The sequence below is a fragment of the Elgaria multicarinata genome, chromosome 9, assembly GCF_023053635.1.
Source record: "Elgaria multicarinata webbii isolate HBS135686 ecotype San Diego chromosome 9, rElgMul1.1.pri, whole genome shotgun sequence".
In the NCBI taxonomy this organism is placed as follows: Eukaryota; Metazoa; Chordata; class Lepidosauria; order Squamata; family Anguidae; genus Elgaria; species Elgaria multicarinata.
In genome coordinates, this window is record NC_086179.1 from 59708418 (window position 1) to 59731254 (window position 22837).

The 22837-nt window shown below is 41.6% G+C and overlaps 1 protein-coding gene across 3 annotated transcripts in view; it reads left to right on the forward strand.

Annotated features, from left to right (window-relative positions):
- Positions 1 to 8679: 8679 nt before the first annotated feature.
- Positions 8680 to 22837, forward strand: part of SCAF11 (SR-related CTD associated factor 11) — a 39798-nt gene continuing 25640 nt past the window's right edge. For all 3 annotated transcript variants that reach the window (XM_063133971.1, XM_063133972.1, XM_063133973.1), the window contains exons 1-4: positions 8680 to 9052; positions 18894 to 18974; positions 20334 to 20494; positions 22703 to 22780. In XM_063133971.1, the coding sequence (XP_062990041.1) occupies positions 18914 to 18974; positions 20334 to 20494; positions 22703 to 22780 (300 nt within the window). In that variant the 5' untranslated portion in view covers positions 8680 to 9052; positions 18894 to 18913. The remainder of the gene's footprint in view (positions 9053 to 18893; positions 18975 to 20333; positions 20495 to 22702; positions 22781 to 22837) is intronic.

Consider the following 22837-nt stretch of genomic DNA (forward strand, 5'->3'; position numbering starts at 1 on the left):
TTGGAACCCCTTGCCTGCTTTCCCTGCCTCCTGGAATCAGCGGGTATCTCCCAGGAGGTGATGTTGGAGCACTTGTTGTAGTGGGCCAGGCGGGAGGCTTCTCTGGCGATGTGCTCGAAGATGTCGTTGACGAAGGAGTTCATGATGCTCATGGCCTTGGAGGAGATGCCGGTGTCCGGGTGGACCTGCTTGAGCACCTTGTAGACGTAGATGGAGTAGCTCTCCATCCTGCTCTTCTTGCGCTTCTTGTCTTGGTCTTCTGGGTCTTGGTTACAGCTTTCTTAGGGGCGGGAGCAGACTTAGCTGGCTCAGGCATTTCCAAACACTCAAGAAGACACACGAGAAGAAACGACCGCGAGTACGTGAGGTACTGGTTAATCACGTGAGGTACTGGTTCCTGTCTATTCAGCCCTGGTTAGGCCTCATCTAGGGTATTGCATCCAGTTCTGGGCTCCACAATTGCAGACAAGCTGGAGCATGTTCAGAGGAGGGCAACCAGGATGATCAGGAGTCTGGAACAAAGCTCTATGAAGAGAGACTGAAAGAACTGGGCATGTTTAGCCTGGAGAGGAGAAGATTGAGGGGAGACCTGATAGCACTCTTCAAATACTTAAAAGGTTGTCACACAGAGGAGGGCCAGGATCTCTTCTCGATCATCCCAGAGTGCAGGACATGGAATAACGGGGTTGGACTCGATGGCCTTGTAGGCCCCTTCCAACTCTGCTATTCTATGATTCTATGATTCTATGGTATAGCAGCTTCCCCCAATCTGTTGCCCTCCAGATGTTTTGAACTACAATTTCCATCAGCCAGCAAGGCCCACTGTCCCTTCAGTGCTTGTTCAATTCACAACATCGGCACTATTAAAAATTAGATGAGAAAGGATTTAAAACATTATGAGCTCCATCCGACGAGCATTCTATTGCACGCTTGTTACTGGGCGCTCACGGATTTTTCGCAGGTCCCTCACATGACGTCGTCTGCCTCCTGCGCCTTCCACCCCTTCTGGCCTTCCTTGCACCGCAAGAAAACCCAGAAAAAGTCTGGCTGCTGATCTCCCCTGCTGTGTGTGGGAGAAGCAGCGTGATTACAAAGCTCGACTGAATGGGCCTCGTGCTCATTGTTTACTTCCTGTTTTCAAACAGGAAGTAACTGAGCAACGAAACCAGGAGCAGAGAAGCCACGGTAGCCATTTTTTCTCCCCGAGGTGTGATGGAGCTTATTATAGAAGGCAGCTATTAAGACAGGACTGGTGATATATTAGTTCCATTTCTAAGTTCATTTGTCAGTATAGGCCCTCACTGCCACACACAAACATGCACTCACATACAAATGCAACATCTGCCTTGGACAGTGAGGTATTAGAATGGAAGTTGGTGTGCATATTCAGGACACAATGGGCTTCTCCACATTGAAACCCACCCACCACTTCTCTGCTGCTTTCTGCGTTTGTTTTAGTTCTGGGATTGTAATTGGCTCAATTACACAGGTGACCATGTGGTTTGGATTGAATACTTCCTATCTCTGCATCTTCCGTTCAACTCATTCAAAACAGTGACATCTAGTGGTGGAATTATAGCACAACACCATCTTTACACAGAGTGATTTTGTGGATGATGATGATGATGATTTTAAAGGCTGATTATCCTGTTTTCTGACAGTGGGATAAGGGTGGGGGGATAGCACAGGAGACGTCCTGGCTGTTCATGATGTCATAAGAACATAAGAAGAACCATGCTGGATCAGACTAAGGGTCGAACTAGTCCAGCACTCTGTTCACACAGTTGTCAACCAGCTGTCAACTAGGAACCCACAAACACAACACAGTTCCAACAGCACCCTACTGTCCCTTTTCCCCAGCAACTGGTGCACACAGGCTTAGTGCCTCAGATTCTGTAGGTAGTCTTCTGTATCAAGACTAGTAGCCACTGATAGCCTTCTCCACCAGGAATTTATCCAACTCCCTTTTAAAAGCATCCAGATTGGTGGCCATTACTACATCTTGTGGTAGTGAATTCCATAGTTTAACTATGTGCTGTGTGAAGAAGTACTTTCTTCTATCTGTCCTGAATGTCCTGCGAATCAGCTTCATGGGATGACCCTGGGTTCTAGCACTATCGGAGAGGGAGAAAAATGTCTCCCTATCCACATTCTCCGCACTACACATATTTTTGTACACCTCTATCATGTCTCCCCTTACCCTCCTTTATTCCAAGCTAAACAATCCCAGTTGAGGTAACCTTCCCTCATAGGGGAGATGCTCCAGCCCCGTAATCACTTTAGTTGCCCCTTTCTGCACTTTTTTTTCAGCTCCATAATATCCTTTTTTAGGTGTTGACCAGAACTGTACACAGTATTCTAAGTGTTGTTGCACCATAGATTTGTATAAGGGCAGTATGATACTGGCTCTTTTATTCTCAATTCCTTTTCTTATAATGCCTAACATGGAGTTTGCCTTCTTTACAGTGGTCGCACACTGGGTGGACATTTTCATTGAACTGTCCACCACAATCCCAAGATCTCTTTCTTGTTTGGTCACTGCCAGTTCAGATTCCATTCAATTATACTTGAAGTTCGGTTTTTTTGCCCCAACATGCATCACATTACACTTGCATTGAATTGCATTTGCCATTTGGATGCTCACTCTCTCAGCTTGGAGAGATCCCTTTTGAGCTCCTCACAATCATTTTTTGTTCTAACCACCAATAATTTGGTGTTGTCAGCAAACTTGGCCACTTCACTGATCACTCCTAATTCCAGATCATTTATGAATAAGTTGAAAAGAACTGGTCCCAATACTGATCCCTGTGGGACCCCACTATATACTTCCCTCCATAGGGAGAACTGACCATTTATTCTTACTCTGTTTTCTGTTCTCTAGCCAGTTATTGATCCATAAGAGTCTTTGGTGGGGGACTTTGTCAAAAGCCTTTTGGGAGTCCAAGTAAACAATGTCCACTGGATCACCCGTCTACATGTTTGTTGACACTCTCAAACAAGGAGGGCTTTAAACTGAATCTTACGGGGGTGGGAGACGTAAATTTCGAGGCAATTAAATATGAAGGCCAATGCACCACAATACAGAGAACAGCTCCAACAGTGTCCCAAAATAGTGTCTGCAACAATGTAGGAACAAAGCCAGACTATAAAACACATGGTCTTCGATGTCTATATACTAATGCCCAGAGCATGGGAAACAAACAGAATAACTTGAACTCTTATTACATGAAGGCAAATATGACTTGATAGGTATAACTGAAACTTGGTGGGATGACTCCCATGACTGGAATATAGCAATTGAAGGATATAACTTGTTCAAAAAGAACAGAAGAAATAGAAAGGGAGGTGGAGTTGCACTATATGTTAAAAATACCTATCCCTGCACAGAAATACAAGCGGATGAGACTGGGAGCCCCGTCGAGAGCGTCTGGATTAAAATAAATGGGGCTAGGAATAAAAAGAATATGATAATCAGAGTCTACTACCCACCACCCAATCAAGGAGAAGACGAGGACGAAACTTTTGAGAAACAAATTGCCAGTGTTTCAAGGAAGTGTGATGTAGTAGTGATGGGGGACTTCAATTACCCTGATATCTGTTGGGAGACCATTACTGCCAAAAGCGGCCCTTCCAAGAAATTCCTGACATGTATGGGTGATAACTTTCTCCTACAGAAAGTGGTGGAAGGAACTAGAGGATCGGCAATCCTTGACTTGTTATTGACCAATAGGGATGACTTAGTGGATAAAGTGGCAGTTACGGGAATTCTGGGGGAAAGTGACCACGTCATACTTGAATTCTTGATTATGAAGGAGACAAAAGTCGAGCGTAGCCATACATGTACTCTGGATTTTAGGAAAGCTGATTTAATAAACTCAGAACTATAATAAGTAAGGTCCCATGGCAAGGGAGCCTAATGAGAAAAGGAGTGCAGGATGGGTGGGAGTATTTAAAAAATGAAATTTTAAAGGCACAGTTACAAACAATTCCAACCAGGAGAAAAGATAGAAGACAACAGAGGAAACCAATGTGGCTCCACAAAAAGCTTATTGATGAACTGAAAACAAAAAGGGATACATATAGGAAGTGGAAGGAAGGCCAGGCTACAAAAGAAGAGTACAGACAAGTGGCGCAGAAGTGCCGAAATGGCGTCAGGAAGGCTAAAGCTGTGAATGAGCTGAGATTAGCGAGGGATGCTAAAAGCAATAAAAAGGCTTTCTTCAGATACGTGAGTAGTAAAAGACAGAGGAAAGAAATGGTGGTTCAACTGCTTAATGAGGATGGCAAATTGATAACAGATGACAAAGAAAAGGCTGAAGTGCTCAATTCCTACTTTGCCTCGGTCTTCTCCCAAAAGCGAGTCTATGACCCCCCTGGAAAAAGTGAAGCAGAAGTTGAGGGGGCAGGATTGCAGTTTGAGATTGATAAACAAATGGTCAAAGAACACCTAATTTCCTTGAATGAGTTTAAATCTCCAGGGCCTGATGAATTATTTTTTTATTTTTTTATTTAAGCATTTTTATGCCGCCATTCAGCCAAAAAAGGCTCTCATAGCGGCTTACAAAAGTATTTCTTGACAATTCTATTGCATCCTAGAGTAATGAAGGAGCTAGCAGAAGAACTCTCAGAACCTTTGTCTATTATCTTTGCAAAATCATGGAAGACGGGAGAGGTGCCGGACGACTGGAGGAGGGCTAACGTTGTCCCTATCTTCAAAAAGGGCAAAAAGGAGGAACCTGGGAACTACAGACCAGTCAGTCTGACATCCATCCCTGGGAAAATTCTGGAGCAGATTATAAAGAAGTCAATCTGTAAACACCTTGAAATCAATGCAGTGATTACTAGAAGCCAACATGGATTTGTCAGGAACAAATCCTGTCAGACTAATTTGATCTCATTTTTTGATAGGATAACCTCCCTTGTGGACTGTGGGAATGCTGTGGACATCATATATCTTGACTTCAGCAAAGCTTTTGACAAAGTACCACATGACATTTTGATTAACAAACTAGCTAAAAGTGGGCTAGATGGAACAACTATTAGGTGGATTCACAGTTGGCTACAGAATCGGACTCAAAGAGTACTTATCAATGGAACCTTCTCAAACTGGGGAGAGGCAACGAGTGGGGTGCCGCAGGGCTCAGTGCTGGGCCCAGTGCTCTTCAACATTTTTATTAATGATTTGGACGAGGACGTGCAGGGAATGCTGATCAAATTTGCAGATGACACAAAATTGGGTGGGATAGCTAATACCCTGGAAGACAGAAACAAACTTCAAAGTGATCTTGATAGGCTGGAGTGCTGGGCTGAAAACAACAGAATGATATTTAATAGGGATAAATGCAAAGTTCTACATTTAGGGAATAGTAACCAAATGCACAGTTACAAGATGGGAGACACTTGGCTCAGCAATACTACAAACGAAAAAGATCTTGGAATTGTTGTAGACCGCAAGCTGAATATGAGCCAACAGTGCGATATGGCTGCAAGAAAGGCAAATGTTATTTTGGGCTGCATTAATAGAAGTATAGCATCCAAATCACGTGAGGTATTGGTTCCTCTCTATTCGGCCCTGGATAGGCCTCATCTAGAGTATTGTGTCCAGTTCTGGGCTCCACAATTCAAGAAGGATGCAGACAAGCTGGAGCGTGTTCAGAAGAGGGCAACCAGGATGATCGGGGGTCTGGAAACAAAGCCCTATGAAGAGAGACTGAAAGAACTGGGCATGTTTAGCCTGGAGAAGAGGAGATTGAAGGGAGACATGATAACACTTTTCAAATACTTAAAAGGTTGTCACACAGAGGAGGGCCAGGATCTCTTCTCGATCCTCCCAGAGTGCAGGACATGGAATAACGGGCTCAAGTTAAAGGAAGCCAGATTCCGGCTGGACATCAGGAAAAACTTCCTGACTGTTAGAGCAGTGCGACGGTGGAATCAGTTACCTAGGGAGGTTGTGGGATCTCCCACACTAGAGGCATTCAAGAGGCAGCTGGACAACCATCTGTCAGGGATGCTTTAGGGTGGATTCCTGCATTGAACAGCGGGTTGGACTAGATGGCCTTGTAGGCCCCTTCCAACTCTGCTATTCTATGATTCTATGAATTCTAGTAGGTTTGTGAGACAGGACTTGCCTTTGCAGAAGCCATGTTGATTCTTCTTTAGCAGAACCTGCTTTCAATTTGTCAATAAGGTTGAGAACTTCATCTTTAGTCACCACTATTTGCATTAGTTCCTCAGACTCACTTCATGACAACATCAGTTCAGGCACAGGCATCAGTCCTGTATCCTTTGCAGTGAACACTGATGCAAAAAAATCATTCAGCTTCTCTAACTCTGTCCTCTAGTACTCCCTTAACTCCATTGTCATCCAATGGTCCAACTGCTTCTGATATATTTAAAGAATTCTTTATTGTTGGACAATTTCTCACTTAAGTATATATTGAATCTGATAGCACTGTGGTCACTGTTACCAATTGGTTCAACAATATTTACATCTTGTATTAGGTCCTGGGCAGCACCACTTAGGATTAAGTCCAGGGTTGCCTCCCCTCTCGTCGGTTCCATGACCAACTGTTCCAGGGCACAGTAATTTAGGACATCAAGAAATTTAACCTCTTTGTCATGACTGGAATATGAATTTATCCAGTCAATGTAAGGATAATTGAAGTCACCCATTATTACACTTCCTCGTTTGGAGGTCTCCATCTCAAGGTCACTCTGAGCATTTTGGTCTGGGGGACGATAGCATGTTCCTAGCACTACATTAGTTTTGGGGCCCTGCATTGTCACCCACAGCACTTCTGTGGAAGAGTCTTCCCTGTTTAGGTGCTCTAGTCTACTTGACACAATGCTCTCTTTGACGAACAGAGCAACACCGCCCCCAGTACACCTTTCCCTGTCCTTCCTGTAAAGTTTGTATCCAGAGATGACCGTATCCCACTGGTTCTCTCCATTCCATCAGGTTTCTGTAATGCCCGCTATGTCCAGGTTATCCTTTGAAACCTCCCAAAATCACAATTCAGAAAAAACCTATTCATCAGTGTAAACATTTCCATACATAAAGATATGTCAGTATATTGGGCAGTATTCAATGCAACACTACCACTAATGTAAATTGCAGTGACACAGGAACCATCATCATATTTGGAGTTCCCAAATTGTAAAGACCAAATTGCTTAAACAACTATTTTGATACAGTTACTATGAATCCTGAAAAACCTTAGTTGGCTCAGATTACTTAATTGTGGCTCATGATTTGTTCAAATGATGTGAATCCAGCAAAGTTCAAATCACTTAAAATATAATGCTGGCTGATGTTCTATTGTATCACTAAGTAATGCTGTGCAGTGTTATTCCTGTCTACTCTGCAGGAAGTTTCACTGATTTCAATGGGATTACTACCAAGTAAATGAGCATGGGTTTCAAGCAGAGTATAATTCTTTGCCTGTTTACTCAAAAGTAAATCTCATTCAGTTCAGCAGGACTGAAGACCCATGTAAGGATGTACAGGTGCAATCCTATATACACACACTTATCTGGGAGTAAATCCCATTGAGCTCAGTGGGGTTTACTTCTGAGTAGATATCTATAAGAATGGACTGTTCATCATTAATGTGTTGACCACAATTCAGTAAAACACCAAAGTCCATGAAGTCAGACTAGACCAGTCTGTTCTCCAAAAAGATATAATCTCATTCATGAACTTTGTATCAACTCAGCCACTTGTTGAGCTTCTAAGAAAACGAGGGGGAAGGCTATAAATAAGGCAGAGGCCGGCTGGCTGTTCGTTGAAGTTCTGGGAACATTGTCCTTGTCTATTCTGACTGGAAGTAGCTCTTCACAAAGCCCAGGCAGAGGTCATTCATCTGTTATCAGACTCCCCCAACCTGCTGCCCTGCAGATGTTTTGGACTTCAACTTCCAGTAGCTCCAGGCAGTATGGACAATGGTCATGAATGCTGGCAGTTGTCCAAAACATCTGGAGGGCACCAGATTGGAGAAGGCTGAGCTGTTTAGGGTGCAATCCTATGCATGTTTAGACAGGAGGAAAGCCCCACATCTCCCAGCATTCTCCAACCAGCGGGGCCAGCTGGGGAATGTTGGGTGTTGTAGGCCTTTTTTCTGCCAAACGTGCATAGGATTGCATCTTTAAAGATGCCAGCTACTGAACCTAGGATGTCCTCCATGCGAAACATGTGCTCTCGGGCTGTTCCTCGCACTACTCTGACTAGAAAGCTAAAGATTTTGCTCGCGACATCCTGATTACTCGCAATGACTCTCTTGCTCAAACTCGAGACGGGACCTTGTTTCTCATGACACCGGAGAATCAGAATTTACTGGAGGCGACGCGGGAAGCTGTCGCAGCTTTGAAGAAGGCACTTGCAGCGGCAGGCCATACCGTAACTTCGTAGCCTCACACATGTAACATTTTGAATGCAGGAATAGACTTTTTTTATTATGGTTTAAAGCTCTCGCGGGCCACCGCCCTCATCACCCAAATATTCGTTAAATCTATCACTCTCGGTTACGTAATGCTCCCGTTAGCGCCTGCTCTTTTTGACGGTGGTTGCTTTCGCGCATGCGCTCCGTACACCCCGCTCCGCCCCGCGCGCACAGTCCTGCTCTGTGCGCCACTAGAGAACTGGAGGACCTTCCCAGAATGCCTCTGGGTGGCGGCGGGGCCGGTCGGCTGCGTCTCGATGGCGGGTAGTGCCGTGCGCCTGCCAGTCCCTCACGCTTTTCCTCTGCAGCGAGAGGTGATTGGGTAGTGCTGCTGCGCGGCCTTTCTCTCCGCAGGAGGTGGGGGGAGCGCGCTCTACTGTTCGACTACCGTTGCCGCGAAGGGACATGTGACCGGGGAGCGGGCTCGGAGTATAACGCACTGTGGAAGCGGCCTGCTTCTTCCTCCTCTTCCTGTCTTCGCGCGAGGCCTTCAACCCGGAGATATCATACGCGCCACGGAGGCGCCGAGGACCAGAGTCTCCATGTTGAGGCCGCAGTAACGGAGCCGACTTGCCTCGTTCGCTCTCTCGTTCGCCGCGAGGTGCCCCCAGGTAAGACGACTTCGACATACGAGGGGGAAGGCTATAAATAAGGCAGAGGCCGGCTGGCTGTTCGTGTGCGTGAGTGAAGGGGAGACAAAGGGGAAGGCGCAGGCGCCCTGTCGGAGGCCGCTGACCGCTCTTGTTCTCACGGAGACTGCCCGGCATCTTCTCTCTCGAGTGAGCGAGGCCATGTGAGAAAACAGGCCCACGAACACCTTCGCTTCGTCTGGGTCCCTATCATGGTGGTAGAGAGGACGCGAAGGGATATCAGACATTCCCCCGACTCTCCTCTCCGGAGGGAGGGCGGAGAGATCCGTTGCAAATTCACAAAGTCTCTTTGAAAAGGTTGCGTGTGTCTGAAACACTATCCCGTGTCTTCGGCTCAAGCAGTGAAAGTTTCACTCCCTGGACGGGGAAATGTTTTACAAAGTTACACACAAAATTCCAGGGAGAAGGGTATGTTCAACAAAGCTAAGCTCTCTGGCGTATTGATACGCAAGAGCAATTTGTAGCGAAGTTGTAGGTGCTGCTAGTGAAATGTTCACCTTATTCTGACTTTCGCTTTGTTTGCTTCGCTGTTACACACACACACACCCCTCTGTCTGCTGGTTGGAGGCCCTGATTTTTACATTGCTATCCTTATGAAAGTGTGGCCTCCCAAAATGGACTCTGTGCAAAGCCCTTAGTAGGAGAACATTGGCAGAGAATTTAAGCCATAGATTGGGAACTCACAGGGGAGAAATACTCTGCTCATGGTTTTACAAATAAGGGTTTACTTAAAAAGTAACACTTGCACTAGATCAATTTCAGTTGAATATTGGGCATTTTTGGAAAATAATTCAGGAGGGGAAAGTACAGAAAATATTCTCAAATGCTGAGCTGTTGCAGTCTTTGTTGTTCCCTTTTAAAGTGATAAACATGCTATTAGGCTAAGGTGGCAAAAAAGACATGAGAGAAGGGGGTGCTGTTCGTAACTCTTCATCCTGTAAAGGAGATATATAATAAAGAAAACAGGAAACTTTCACTTTCTGTTTCCTGAAATACAAGAAGTAGGCGTTTCTTTTTAACTTTTTCTGTAATTCTGAGAATTACTGAGAGCCAAACATAAGGGTGTTTTGAAACAGGCAAATGATTCCCTGACATGTTTCATGTGACTCATATTTTATGTTCGAAGAATTGTATTTGTTCGGACAAATGGGTTAGGCATAAAATGACAGTCCTGGTCTTCACGTATTTGTGGTCGTAGATGAAGATGCCAAGTGAAATATTAAAAGGGCATAGGAATGTCCTTTTAGTTCAGGTGACTTGAAAAATATGTTCCTGCCATTATAAGCCTCATAGTTCTATTGCTTATAAAAAATGACACTTGTTGAGCTAGTAACTTGAATTTGTTGAGCTAGTCACTTTGAACAATGAATTGTACAAAATTTCAAACCCATACTATGACCCTACATGTATTAAGATAACCTTCTGACGGCTATTCATGCCCTGGTAATATCGTGTTTTGGATTATTGCAGTGTGTTATATGTGGGTCCGCCTTTGAAAATGGTCTGGCAATGTTTTGTACTCTGGAAACCATATAAAAATGCCATGGGTACAGTGTTAAAAATGCTGTACTAACCTCTGTTACTTAAATTTGTGGTACAGAATATCATATATTTCAAATTTGGTAAAAATGACTGATATACTTTAATGAGAGGTGTGCTTTCATTGGTTTGGTGAAGTTCTGAGCAGAAGTTCTAAGGTTTTCATGCCACATTGTTGCCTACGACCACAACTGCTGGCAAAGTTAAGTTGTGCATGCTCAGTTTCATTCTGATGCTTGAATGCTGCCAGTACTCACATGTTTCCAAAGGGGTTTGTAGAGAACATCTACAATATTCTACGTTCAGTTATGGAATATACTCACAAGATCAAGCTATACATTTCTGCAGTGATTGGGACGCTAGGGTATGTGTGGGGGGGTGTCAATTTACATTGTCAAAATGGCATCTGTTTGTAATGTAAATTGAAGGCACAGTGCAAGGGGTTAAAGCCGCCTATCCCTCACTCTAGGGTCCTGATCCATACTTGGTTCCTTGTGCTTCTTTTTGACTAAAAAGGGGCTAGCTACATCTTTGAAGTAACATAGCTGAATCCTTGGAATTGGGGAGGGGATGGAATGCAACAAGCGGGGAAGTAGAAGGATTGGAGCCTCACATCTACCTTTTCCATGTAATAAGTAAAGGAAATATGGGGATTGCAGTGCTGACTTTATGAAGACAGAGAGTCGGTGTGAGGGTGCCAATCTTTGCTGTTCTTTTCTGCAAGGGTCATGCCTCACATTCTATGGTCATTAAAGTGGTTGTGAGAATCTGCTCATGTCTAAGTTCCATATGCATACTAGTTTTGCTCCCCTTCCTGGCTGTCAATTTTGCACTCTACACATGAGGGTTGGCTGTCTGTAAAGGAGAGTCTCCTCTATCTGTGAAAACTCTCTGAGATTTTAGGATCCTGATGCTTGACATAAGTCAAGCACAGTTCTCCTGAGAGCATTCTGATAGTGGGGGAGGAGTAGCGAGGAACTGTCAACTGAGACAAGAGTGAGGAGATTTTGAAGGCTGCGGGAGTCATTCTGCTTGTTAGATGACTGATGAAGAAAGGGAGGAAAAGGAAAAAGGCTATGCTGGAATAAGGCTTTCTGAACATACAGGGACAGATCAATTCATTTATACATATCTACTTAGTTAATGACTTGTCTGTGTTTTATTTTTTCATTTGTGTGCATGTGTGTGTGTTTTCAGAACACTGTAATTATAGATTTCCTTTTTAAAAATTAGGGAAATGGAATGATTAAAATCTGTTGGTTTAAGATTAAAGGCTTTTTCACACTGGGTCAAGCACCAGAAAGCAAGGAAACGTAAGCTAAGGTTTATGCCTTATTTATTTATTGCATTTCTAGCTCTCTGGGCAGTACCCTGATCATGTTGTGTGATGTCATTAATTGTGCTTACCTCCCATGCACCCACACTTTACCTTTCGGGCCAAAATATGGATGGGGAGGTTAGAGTGCCTTGGACCAGCAAAGATGCCCCATGTTGTCCTGGTCCCATATTGCCTTATGAAATATCTCAGCCTTACTGTCTTGCTACAGGAATTCTTCTGTGAGTTGATACATGTTTGCTTGTTGCTTGCATCAGTAGCTGGCACAATGGGTTAAATCAGCCTTCCCAAACTTGGTGCTCTGCTCTACGGAAGTGTTAAACTGCAACACAGTGGGTGGGTTCGCACAGCACGATGGTTGTGTGACCACCTGTGCCTGCCAGTTGTATGCTGGCCTGATTTACATGATTACACTCGCCAGGTGCAGCTTCTCATGTCATCTAAAACCAGCAAGAGGGCTTGTTGGAGTGGTTAAAGAACCACCCAGCACCCATGGCAGGTTATAGAGTTGTGGGGTGGTTTGTTAATCACCCTAACAAGCTACCCTGGCCCCCACAGGTGCCGTAACGCACCATGGTTTAAATAAGCCAAGGTGGCTGTGGTAATCATGTGAACTAGGTCAGCAAGGTCTAGATGCCTCATAAGACAAAAAGCAGCATTTTTTTAATCATTGAATGAATTTTATTTCTTTGTGACACAGGTTGTGCTCTTGTGGTTTGAAATGACCACAACAGGGTGTTGTGGCTTGCTGAATTGAATTATATACTAGCACAAATGTCTTACTTTATTTATTTATTTATATTATGTATTACATTTCTATACCACCCAATAGCCAAAGCTCTCTGCATTGTTCATGACAATTAAAACCATAAAATACAATAGTTTAAAACTACAATATAAAATAACAACCAAATAAAACCTAGCAGCAGTGCAAAGATCGAAAATACAGTAATATATTTAAAGCAACAGAAGCTGAAAAACTAAAATGCCTTGGAAAATAAGGTCTTTATTTGATGCTGAAAAGACCACAAAGTAGGCACTAGGCAAGGTTCTCCACAGAAGTTTCACTGAAAACAATCTTAGGTTCTGGGGAATTATATGTGGGATGAGATGATCTTTCAGGTAACCTGGACCCAAACTATTTAAGGCTTTGAATATTAATACCAGCACTTTGAATTAGGCTTGGAAATGGACTGGCAGCTAGTGCAGATGGAAATGGACTGACATAATATGTTCACATTGGCCAGTTACCATTAACAATCTTGTTGCCCTTTTTAGACAAGCTGAATTTTCCAGGCCATTTTCAAATGAAGCCCCACATATAACACATAGCAATGAGAGGTTACCAAACACAGATAATTGTAGCTAGGCTATAAGTGTCCAAATGAGGACGTAGTTGGTATATTAGTCTAAGCTGATGAAAGGTACTCTGTGTCACCTAGTCCACCTGTGCCGTTAGTGCCAATGCCAGATCCCAAAGCACACCCAAACCACAAGTATTCCCAAGGTGCAGAGCAATAATCTCCCAGCACCACCTTCTGGAATCAGCCATCCAAGTAGAAGTGGAACTACTGCAACACAGTGCCTCCAAGTCCCAACTTAGACAACCTATACAGAAGGATATCATGGTCGATGGTACCAAAAGCCACCAAGATGTCAAAGATAATCAAAAGGGTTGCACTCCCCATCTAAGCCTCAGCATATGGTTGTCTCTGCATAAGGTTGCTCTTTTTTCAAGGTGCCAGCAAACTCTTTCTTATGCCTGATAGCTGATATTAGTTGCAGAGTAGTTTTTCGTAGGAAAAAGATATATGTATAACTGTCCCTGCTGGAATGATGCATGCAGCGGCAGCCAGCACTATATTTCCATGAATGCTTCTGAACCCCACATGATGATTGGCCTTGGCTCCATGGCAGCCATTTTGTGAGAGCACCTATGGGGAATTTCTTTTCTCCACAACTGTCACCACTTATGGGGAAACTACTTCCTTGGGCAGTCCTACTTCTGCGGTTTCTTAATTATAGCAAATGCTTATATTTCTGGGCATAAGGAACTCTTTGCCACCATAACTCGAGTGTTCCACAAGCTGACTTTCTTGCTGCCACCATTTCTGTTAGAATACCTTAAAATCTTCTAGTAGTTGGTATAGGCTTAGGTGTGAAATGGACACCATCACTGCAGACAAGATGAACTATTTATTTATTTATTTATTTATTTATTTTATTACATTTATATACTGCCCCCCAGCCGAAGCTCTCTGGGCAGTTTACAACAATTAAAAATAGTAGACATTAAAAGTATACAAAAAATTTAAAAAACATAAAAACAGTATATAAACAACAACAGTATTCATTTAAAACAACAATTCTGGGGTCCATTAAAACAAACTTAACGTTATTAACGTTATTAAACATGTTAATGTATTAAAGGGATATTTTATACACAAGGGAATACTAATATTTACTTTGGGGTTTTCAAAAGACTGCTTAGGGAGAATTCTTTAGGACTCGAAAAACATTATTGCTATTACAAGCCTCCTATGACTTCTTTTATTCCCTAAACCGCCTCTCCAGCCAAATATCCTTGCATCCAGGTCCAGCTACTGGGTACAGATTTGCTCTGACTCCCAAGCTTCCCCCATTGTATAATTGGCTGCTTGGTTGTATTATCCGTTTTTTATTTCCTACTTATCTAGCCGTCTTCTGGCTTGACCTTAGGGCAGTGTATTGGCATAAAGTTGCTGAACTTTACAACTAAGATTGTAGTGCCTGAATTTGCTTTCCTTTTTTCCCCTCCTCCTCCTCCCTCCCAATCCCCTTTCCTTTTGTGTCATGTCTTTTAGATTGTAAGCCTGTGGGCAGGGACTGTCAAGAAATACTTTTGTAAGCCGCTGTGAGAGCCTTTTTTGGCTGAATGGCGGCATAAAAATCCATAAATAAATAAATAACAGAGCCAACTGTTCCATACTTCTCATCTTTACCAACCACCTAAGGTTACCCCACAGAGAAAAAAAATATTCCCTTTCTCTTCAGTTTTCTCTTAGTCCTTCTTATGCACCACACACCAACCAGCACACCTTCCCCCTCTCTCTCTCCAGATTAACTCTGACTAAACCTGTAACTATTAGCTGCGATATTTTAACTGTCATTTCCCAACTGCTCTTTTCCACCTAGCTAGAATCCCCAGTCAATCAGAATTGAATTTAAATGATCCAGATCCCATCTAAAAATATTCAAAACGATTCTCTCTCTCCTTCTGAATGTCACTCAGCAACTACTACACAGGCCTTTCACTATAAAAAAAACAAGGCCTCAAGCGTACTCAGTTAACATTATTGCCTCACAGAGGCCACTCAAAGTACACATTACAGAACAATAGTTACATGCAAACATTTCTTTACAGCACCCCTGACACTCAAAAAATGAAATGTGCCCACCTCACCCAAAAGATTGAGGACGTCTGCTTTGCAGTATATTTTCAGAGGACTGCAAGTAATGTAAAATTTCTAAGCCATGGAAAAAGCTTTTCCCTTCCTTCCTCCCAACAATAGAATACAGGGTTTTGTGGGGGTTTGTAAAAGATGAAATTTATGTAAGAATCAAGACGAAACCTATTTTATTGCTTTGACAACATAAAAGGCATAATTTTTAATTGAGCATATAAAATTGTACTATTTGGCATATATATGACATTTGCAGAATGATTCTTTGCATGTTGGGAAGTAAGACCCCTCCCCACACAGACACATTGTTTAGTGAATCTTACTTTTAAGTAAATGCATGTAGGATTGGAACCTCAAAAGATAAATCCCTTGCTGCAGCCCTATAATTGTGAGGGGCAAAATGCACCAAATTATGAACACGGTTCTTTATAATTTACAAACGCAACTCCAGCACAGAATGCTGAAAACTACAGTATTAGAAACTACAGACTGCAATCTGAAAAACTTTGCACTACAGTAGCTCCTTGGAAGCTCATTTCTTTTTCCAGCTCCTGACGAAGGACTCCCAGTCAAAATGTTGAGCACCTTTGGATACAAATAATAAAACATTTGTACAAATTCTCTTAGCACCAGAGCTTGTCTCTTTTTCACTCATGCAACCCTATAATGCCTGCTAAGAAGTAAATCTTCAGTGGGACTTACTCCCAGGTAAATGTGTATAGGGTTGCAGCCTTAGTTTTATACAAGCAACATTGTGGATATACTGCTGCACTCTGTTACCTAAGCACATGTATCTTAGTTTTTGCCATCTGAGAAGTGGGAGTGGGCTGTGGAGTTGAAAATAGAAACCACACATTGTTCAATTATCAAAAGAATGTATTATTTGGACTAAAATAGTCTTTACAGTGGCAGTATTAAGGATTAGCATTGTGCTTGCATATTGAGTTATACTAATTAAAACATTGTCTTATAAAGCATTTCATAACCAGTGTTTGTAAACTGCCAATGAAGCTGAATGGAGTAACAGGCTCCAAAGAACAGGCTTTGGTCAGAATATTCACTGTTGCATTTTGCATCAGAGGCTTTGAAAGGCAGCCCCATATAGAGTACATTATGCTAGTCCAACCATAACATATAGAGAGCATGCATGACCAAAGCCAGATCTGCCTTCTTCAGGAATGAGCATAGTTAGTGCACAAATGCTATCCTGGTCATATGTGTGGTCAAGGCAATCTAGTAGCAAAGCTGGGTCCAGGAGCACTCTCAAATCATGTATTTTTTCCCAAGGGGAGTGCAACTCAATCCAAATAGGAGTCATCTTTATCCCTGGATCAGCAGTCCCACTAACCAAGTTCGCTTCTGTTTGTCTGGATTAAGTTTCAGCTTGTTGAATCACATCCACTTCAGATCTCAGGCACCAATTTGGGACCACCATGGCTTCCCTCTTCAGTTTGTCCTTCATATCATTGCCTAGAAAAGCCAGGTGCACCATGTTAATCCTCAAAGGACTGCAGGTGGAATGGTGAGAGAAAGAGTAGTACTCATACTAAAATCTTTGCCCCAGTTTGCAGATTTTCATGCATAGTCATGAGATAAATGACACCACACACATGAATCTCCACGTCCACCTGTTAAATAAAGGATTAGAGCAGGATTTGCAGGAAGGGTTTGAAAAAGTAGAGTAAATTTGTCCCCAAACTGAAAATGTTTAGAATCATTGTTTTAGCTGGAGTTGGTGTTAGGAGGAAACAGCTTTATATTGGCTCAGTTCACACAACACATTATTCAACGCAGTGCGAAAACTCCACTCAACAGTTGAGTTTTTAGGGGGTACTCCCCACACAACAGGTTCTAACTCCACCATTGTGTGACTGTGGGCTACCGTGGAGTTGAGTAGAATTCAAAGTGGCATTTGACAGTTTCTCTGCCTTTTCTCCTCCCGATGGTATCCCATTAGCCATTGCTGCGAAAAAAATAATCCCGGCGGCTCTTCTAGAGTGGCACTCCCTCCTTTCTCCACTCTTGCCAGAGAACTCTGTAGCCAATGGGGAAAGTCAACTCAACGCAACAGAAAACTCCATGGAGCCCTACAACATGCAACACAGTGATTGTGCAGGAACTCTTCTCTGCACATCGTGGATATTCTGCGTGGAGTGTTTTCTGAAAAAACCTTCCACCGTTGCGTGGAGTTTTCCTGCCAGACAACACATTTCTCAAGGATGGTGTAAAAACTCCACTGTGAAGTTCTAAAACCACTGTTGAGAAACGTGTTGTCTGAACTGAGTCATTGTCTCCTTAGATCATCCTTGCCGACCTTGTTCCCTCCAGTTGTGAGGAACTACAACCTCAATGGCCATTGTGTCTGGAGAAGATGAAAGTTGTAGTTCAACACATCTGGAGGGCAATAGTTTAGAGAACACTGTCTTCAGTTATAAAACTTGCACAACTTCCATTGTGCAAGTTTTTTTAACTAGAGAAGAAGCATTTTTCTGTTGCACTCATGAGTATTCATACATTTAGGAAAATAGGTGTGATACTATACCCTGCTCCCATGCATTGTAAAATTGTAGAAAAGATAACATATATAGGGCCCCTCATATGACTCCATGTTGTATATAACTTAGTGTAACATGTCCTTGTTATTCAAAGTGCCTAAAGGACAACACTGCTTTCACACTGCCACCCTCATCTGTGGAATGACGTGTCGGTTGAAATGTGCCTGCTGACATTATTATTATTATTATTTATTTATTTATATAGCACCATCAATGTACATGGTGCTGTACAGAGTAAAACAGTAAATAGCAAGACCCTGCCGCATAGGCTTACAATCTAATAAAATCATAGTAAAACAATAAGGAGGGGAAGAGAATGTAAACAGGTACAGGGTAGGGTAAGCAGGCACAGGGTAGGGAAAAACTAACAGTAGAAAGTAACCGTAGAAGTCTGCACAACATCAAGTTTTAAAAGCTTTAGGAAAAAGAAAAGTTTTTAGTTGAGCTTTAAAAGCTGCGGTTGAACTTGTAGTTCTCAAAAGAGCGTTGAATGTCTTTAAGCAGGCATCTTTGAATGTCTTTAAGCAGGCATTAAAGACTCTTATTAGTCTGGCAGGCCTTCATTTTTTAGAATTTTAATGCTAATCATTGTATATTGTTTTTATGTTGTTTGGTTTTATTGATTATTTTATCTTTTTAAATTGTTTTTAACATTTTTGTGCTACCTAGGGTATTTTATTGATTGAATTGTTTTAACTTTGTATGCTGCCTAGGATATTTTGTAGATAGGCAGGATATAAATTGAATAAATATTAATAATAATAGATTTTAAATGCATAGAACTACTGATGTGGAAATGTCTTTGAATTTTACTACAATAACTAGTAATCACTATAATTTGGAATAAGATTGGTCTTGTAGAGTTTAATATGTGTTGTTAGCCTATCTGACTTGTTAGGAATTTAATCACTGATGTCAATGTTTTTCAGGTTGTGTTTCTTAAGCAGAAATGAAGAATAAAAAGCAATATATGCAAAATGCTGGTGATGATAAACATGAAGACACAGAAGGTAGCTAATATATAAATATTCTCATATTCATATAACAAAGTACAAAGTATAGCTACCTCAAAATATTTCTAGATCCAACTCTTTGGAATTGTCCTATCCTTTATTTGTTGCAGGAAAATCCAAAGTTTCTTTCGGGAGTTCCGTTTTTAGCTAATTAGAGATTGTGCGCAGATGTCATACTCAGTTATGAAGGGACTATAAGGCAACAACTTTGTAAGAGATCCTCTGTAATGCAGGGCATTCTTACTCATGCTAAGCTAGGTTTTTAAATGACCTATCCACCTCCTCTGTTATCCTGAGATGGTAACTATTTTCTTTTACTTCTGATTTGTTTCTAACCCCTGACATAATAAAATGCTCTTGTCTCTATCCTTGGAGGGAAATATGGTGTAAATAAATAGTGCTATCTCTTCATGCAAAGCGTTGTGGAGATGGAGTATACTCTGGAGATGCACTGAATATCATTCAAAACTAAATAAGGGGTGTTTCTTAAACATCCTGGAAATTTCACATTTAGATGAGCAGTGTCATCTCAGAATAACAACTTCTGAACTCTTGATAGTATTAGCGACTGCCAAGTGAAGAATGTTTTATATACATATATAGGCTAGCGAGAAATATATTGCCCATTTTATAAACATGTTCAGTCAAATTGTCTGGGTTTTAATAAAATTTTGAGAAATACTTTGAGGTCAACTTTACACTTATTTTTGCTAAATCTTAAACCTGAAATGTTTCTTTTTAATCATAGCTCATCATCAGTGGAATAATATTCCTATCTACTTACAAAGATAAAATAATACTTGAATAAAATTACATCTTATTTTAAATGCATGTAAAATAAATTAAGAAATCGAGTATGTTTAACTTTGTCTCACAGAAATTATGTAATTAACCTGTAGAATTAATTGAAGTGTATGTTGTTGTGGTTTCATAATAGTTTTTGACTAGATTCTGTAACTTTATTGTGGCTAGGTCTGTTGATCACTATCAACAGTAGGTCAGAATAGGTTTCATCTGACTGCCAGATGTTGAAACCACACGGGTAATAGTTAACATAGACCTATCCTAATTATGAACTTCAGGTGGGCTGTTTTTCAGTACAGATTGATGTCAGAGTAAGATACCCCAATTTAGCCTGAACCATTTTAAAATTTTATTTTGCATTTAATTCTTATTTAGTGACACTTAATAGGTATAACTGGATTGCATAGTAGGCTGAAGATATTGAATGAGAATCCTGACTTGTTTTACAAATCATTAAGAATTTGAAATTTAAACAAAATTGTATTCCAGTATGATGTGAAATGCTGAAAGTTATTATAGAAACCCACTTATAGTTTCTGCATTATATAACAGGTGAAGAGAGTGGAGAAAACTGTTCCTGTTCTTCTAGCATTTTATCTGATGAAGATGATAGGTGTCCGATTTGTCTTAACTGTCTGGCAGAGCAGGAAGTTGGTTGTCCTGAAAACTGCAGTCATATCTTCTGCATGACTTGCATCCTTAAATGGGCTGAAGTAAGTTAAAAATCACCTTTAATTGTCTTAATAGGTAGTGTAATGTGTTTATGTTACTATGGCTGGCATCCAAAGAACAGTGCAGCTAGCTTCCCATGCCTGTGCAGGCTTGGGGGTTGTATTTCCTAAACACTAGGCCTTCATACCTCATGGCAAACTGCTTCCGAAAACTGATGGGACTTTCAAAAGCAGCATAATATGGACAGAGTTCTGATATCAAAATGGGGGGGGGGGGGGATCAATTGGACATGCCTGAAGGTTTTTTTGGGGTGGGGTGGGGTGGGGTTGGTGGTGGTGTCCTGGCACAAATGTAAAGCTTCCAAATTTTAGAAGAGTAATTGTATTACTGTTAAAAGTACTCTTTGTCCATTCTTTCTGCTCCAGTATTTGGTTATAAAAGGTGAATCCATTTGTCTTACTGCATTCTGTTGGGGAATGTGTAGTCTTCCAGATTATGTTGGATTGCAACTCCCATCATCCCTCACATTTGGCTGTGCTGGCCTGATTGCAGTTCACCGTCATCTGTAGAGTTACGTGTTCCCCACCACTGCTGTAAAGCATTATAGTACCTCTGTTCCTGATTCCTTGCTGCTGTTGATTTCCAGAGAAGTCTGTTATACAGTGATCCTTAGCACTGGCAGGTCTGCTTGCAACTTTGTAGCATTTATTTTGTTATTGCACTGGCAGTGCACTTTTCTTTGCAAACGCAGACAGGCTTATGCTGTAAAACTCTTAAATGTTGCTTTCAACTTTGTATACATTGTGATAAACAACCCAGATTACATAGCGCTCTAGAGAACTTCATGTGATCATGTAGTAGTCTAATCCTTACGGTTAGCAATATTGTAATAGATGCTTAGACAGCCTCTTGGAAACCTCTAGTAAGAATACATTTTTTCCAGGCAACTTATTTTGTTGCTTGGATGTATTTAGTAACTGTAAAACCTATAGTTTAATCTCATTCATTTGTCCTTCTCTTCTGAGCAATTGGAATTGGTTCTCTATGTTAATGGCATCACATCAAATAGTTTAAGATTGCTATCTTGGGTTTCTATGGTCATGATTTGGCCATTTTCTCCTAAAGACATGTGCAAATTTACTGCAAGGGTAGAGAAACAGTGCCACAAGCAACTTTCATGTCTGCTAGCATAGTATTAATTGAGCTAATACTGATGTGCAGGTTGCATTCAGTTACTCTGCAGGTTGGCTAGAAGCAAGTTGCAGTTTGAGAAGAGGGGTCAGCACTGGGGAGGGATAACTCCAAAAGAGTATGTTTGTATGCTTCACAACTCTTACCAGGCTAGCTGATTGCCAGAACCTGGAAAATATGTTGCAGGTTGGTTGTATAAGGGTTTACTACTGTGCAGCAGTCTCTGGTTTTCCCCTTTACTCTGGACAAGGTCTGCATTATGACTGCAATAAGGTAGCATAGCTTCCCCTATGGGCTGTGACATGTGTGGGACCAAGGTGGAATTGCACACTTGCACTAGGCTAGTCATTTCACATATTGTACACTTTTCTACCTTGTTGATTTCATCATGTTCTATACCAGGCTTCCCTGCCTCCTTCCTATGGCAGCCCCTCTAGAAAAAGGTATTTCTGTCTGGTTTTTGAGCACCCCCCGACCCATAGCATTTTAAAGGGACTGGAATAGCTGTTTTGGGAAGGAGTCGGTGGGGTAGTCTGCTTCCCCCAGGCCTGTTGCATGTGTCTAAATCTGGATCCAGCCCTATGTTTATAAAAATAGAAGCAATGGTAGAAATGAGGTCCTACTAGGACTGTCAATAGATTAAAGCATTTTCTGTTGTTCATTTCATATTACTGAAACATTAATATAGAGGTGCATTATCAACATGTGAGAGACTTTTAAATGTAACAAACTACCACTCTTTGCTAGGAGGAAAGGCTATCTTAATGTTTCTGAAATCCCCTTAAAATTAGCAACTGTGCTGTTGAAATTGTAACCCCACAGATTAAATATTGCCCCCCCCTGATTAATGAGTTAATACTTCAGTTGATTTACTGATTAAACAATTTTATTTGGAGCCCTAAATTAACAGCAAGCAATGGAACGCAGAGGAATATCCATACAGGTTTTCTTGAATCTCTTGATCCATAGCATTGACAGATAATACATATGCTATGTATTTAAAACATTTTTTAAGATTCATTATGAAATATTGAAGACTGAACAAAACCTTCTTTCAGACTAGGGCTTCATGTCCAGTTGACCGCAAACAGTTCCAAGCTGTATATAAACTAAATGCATTGGAAGACTGCATAAAGGTAAGTTTCAAGCTTTATTTGCTTCAGTTTTATTTAGTTTACAATGTTCCTTCCAGT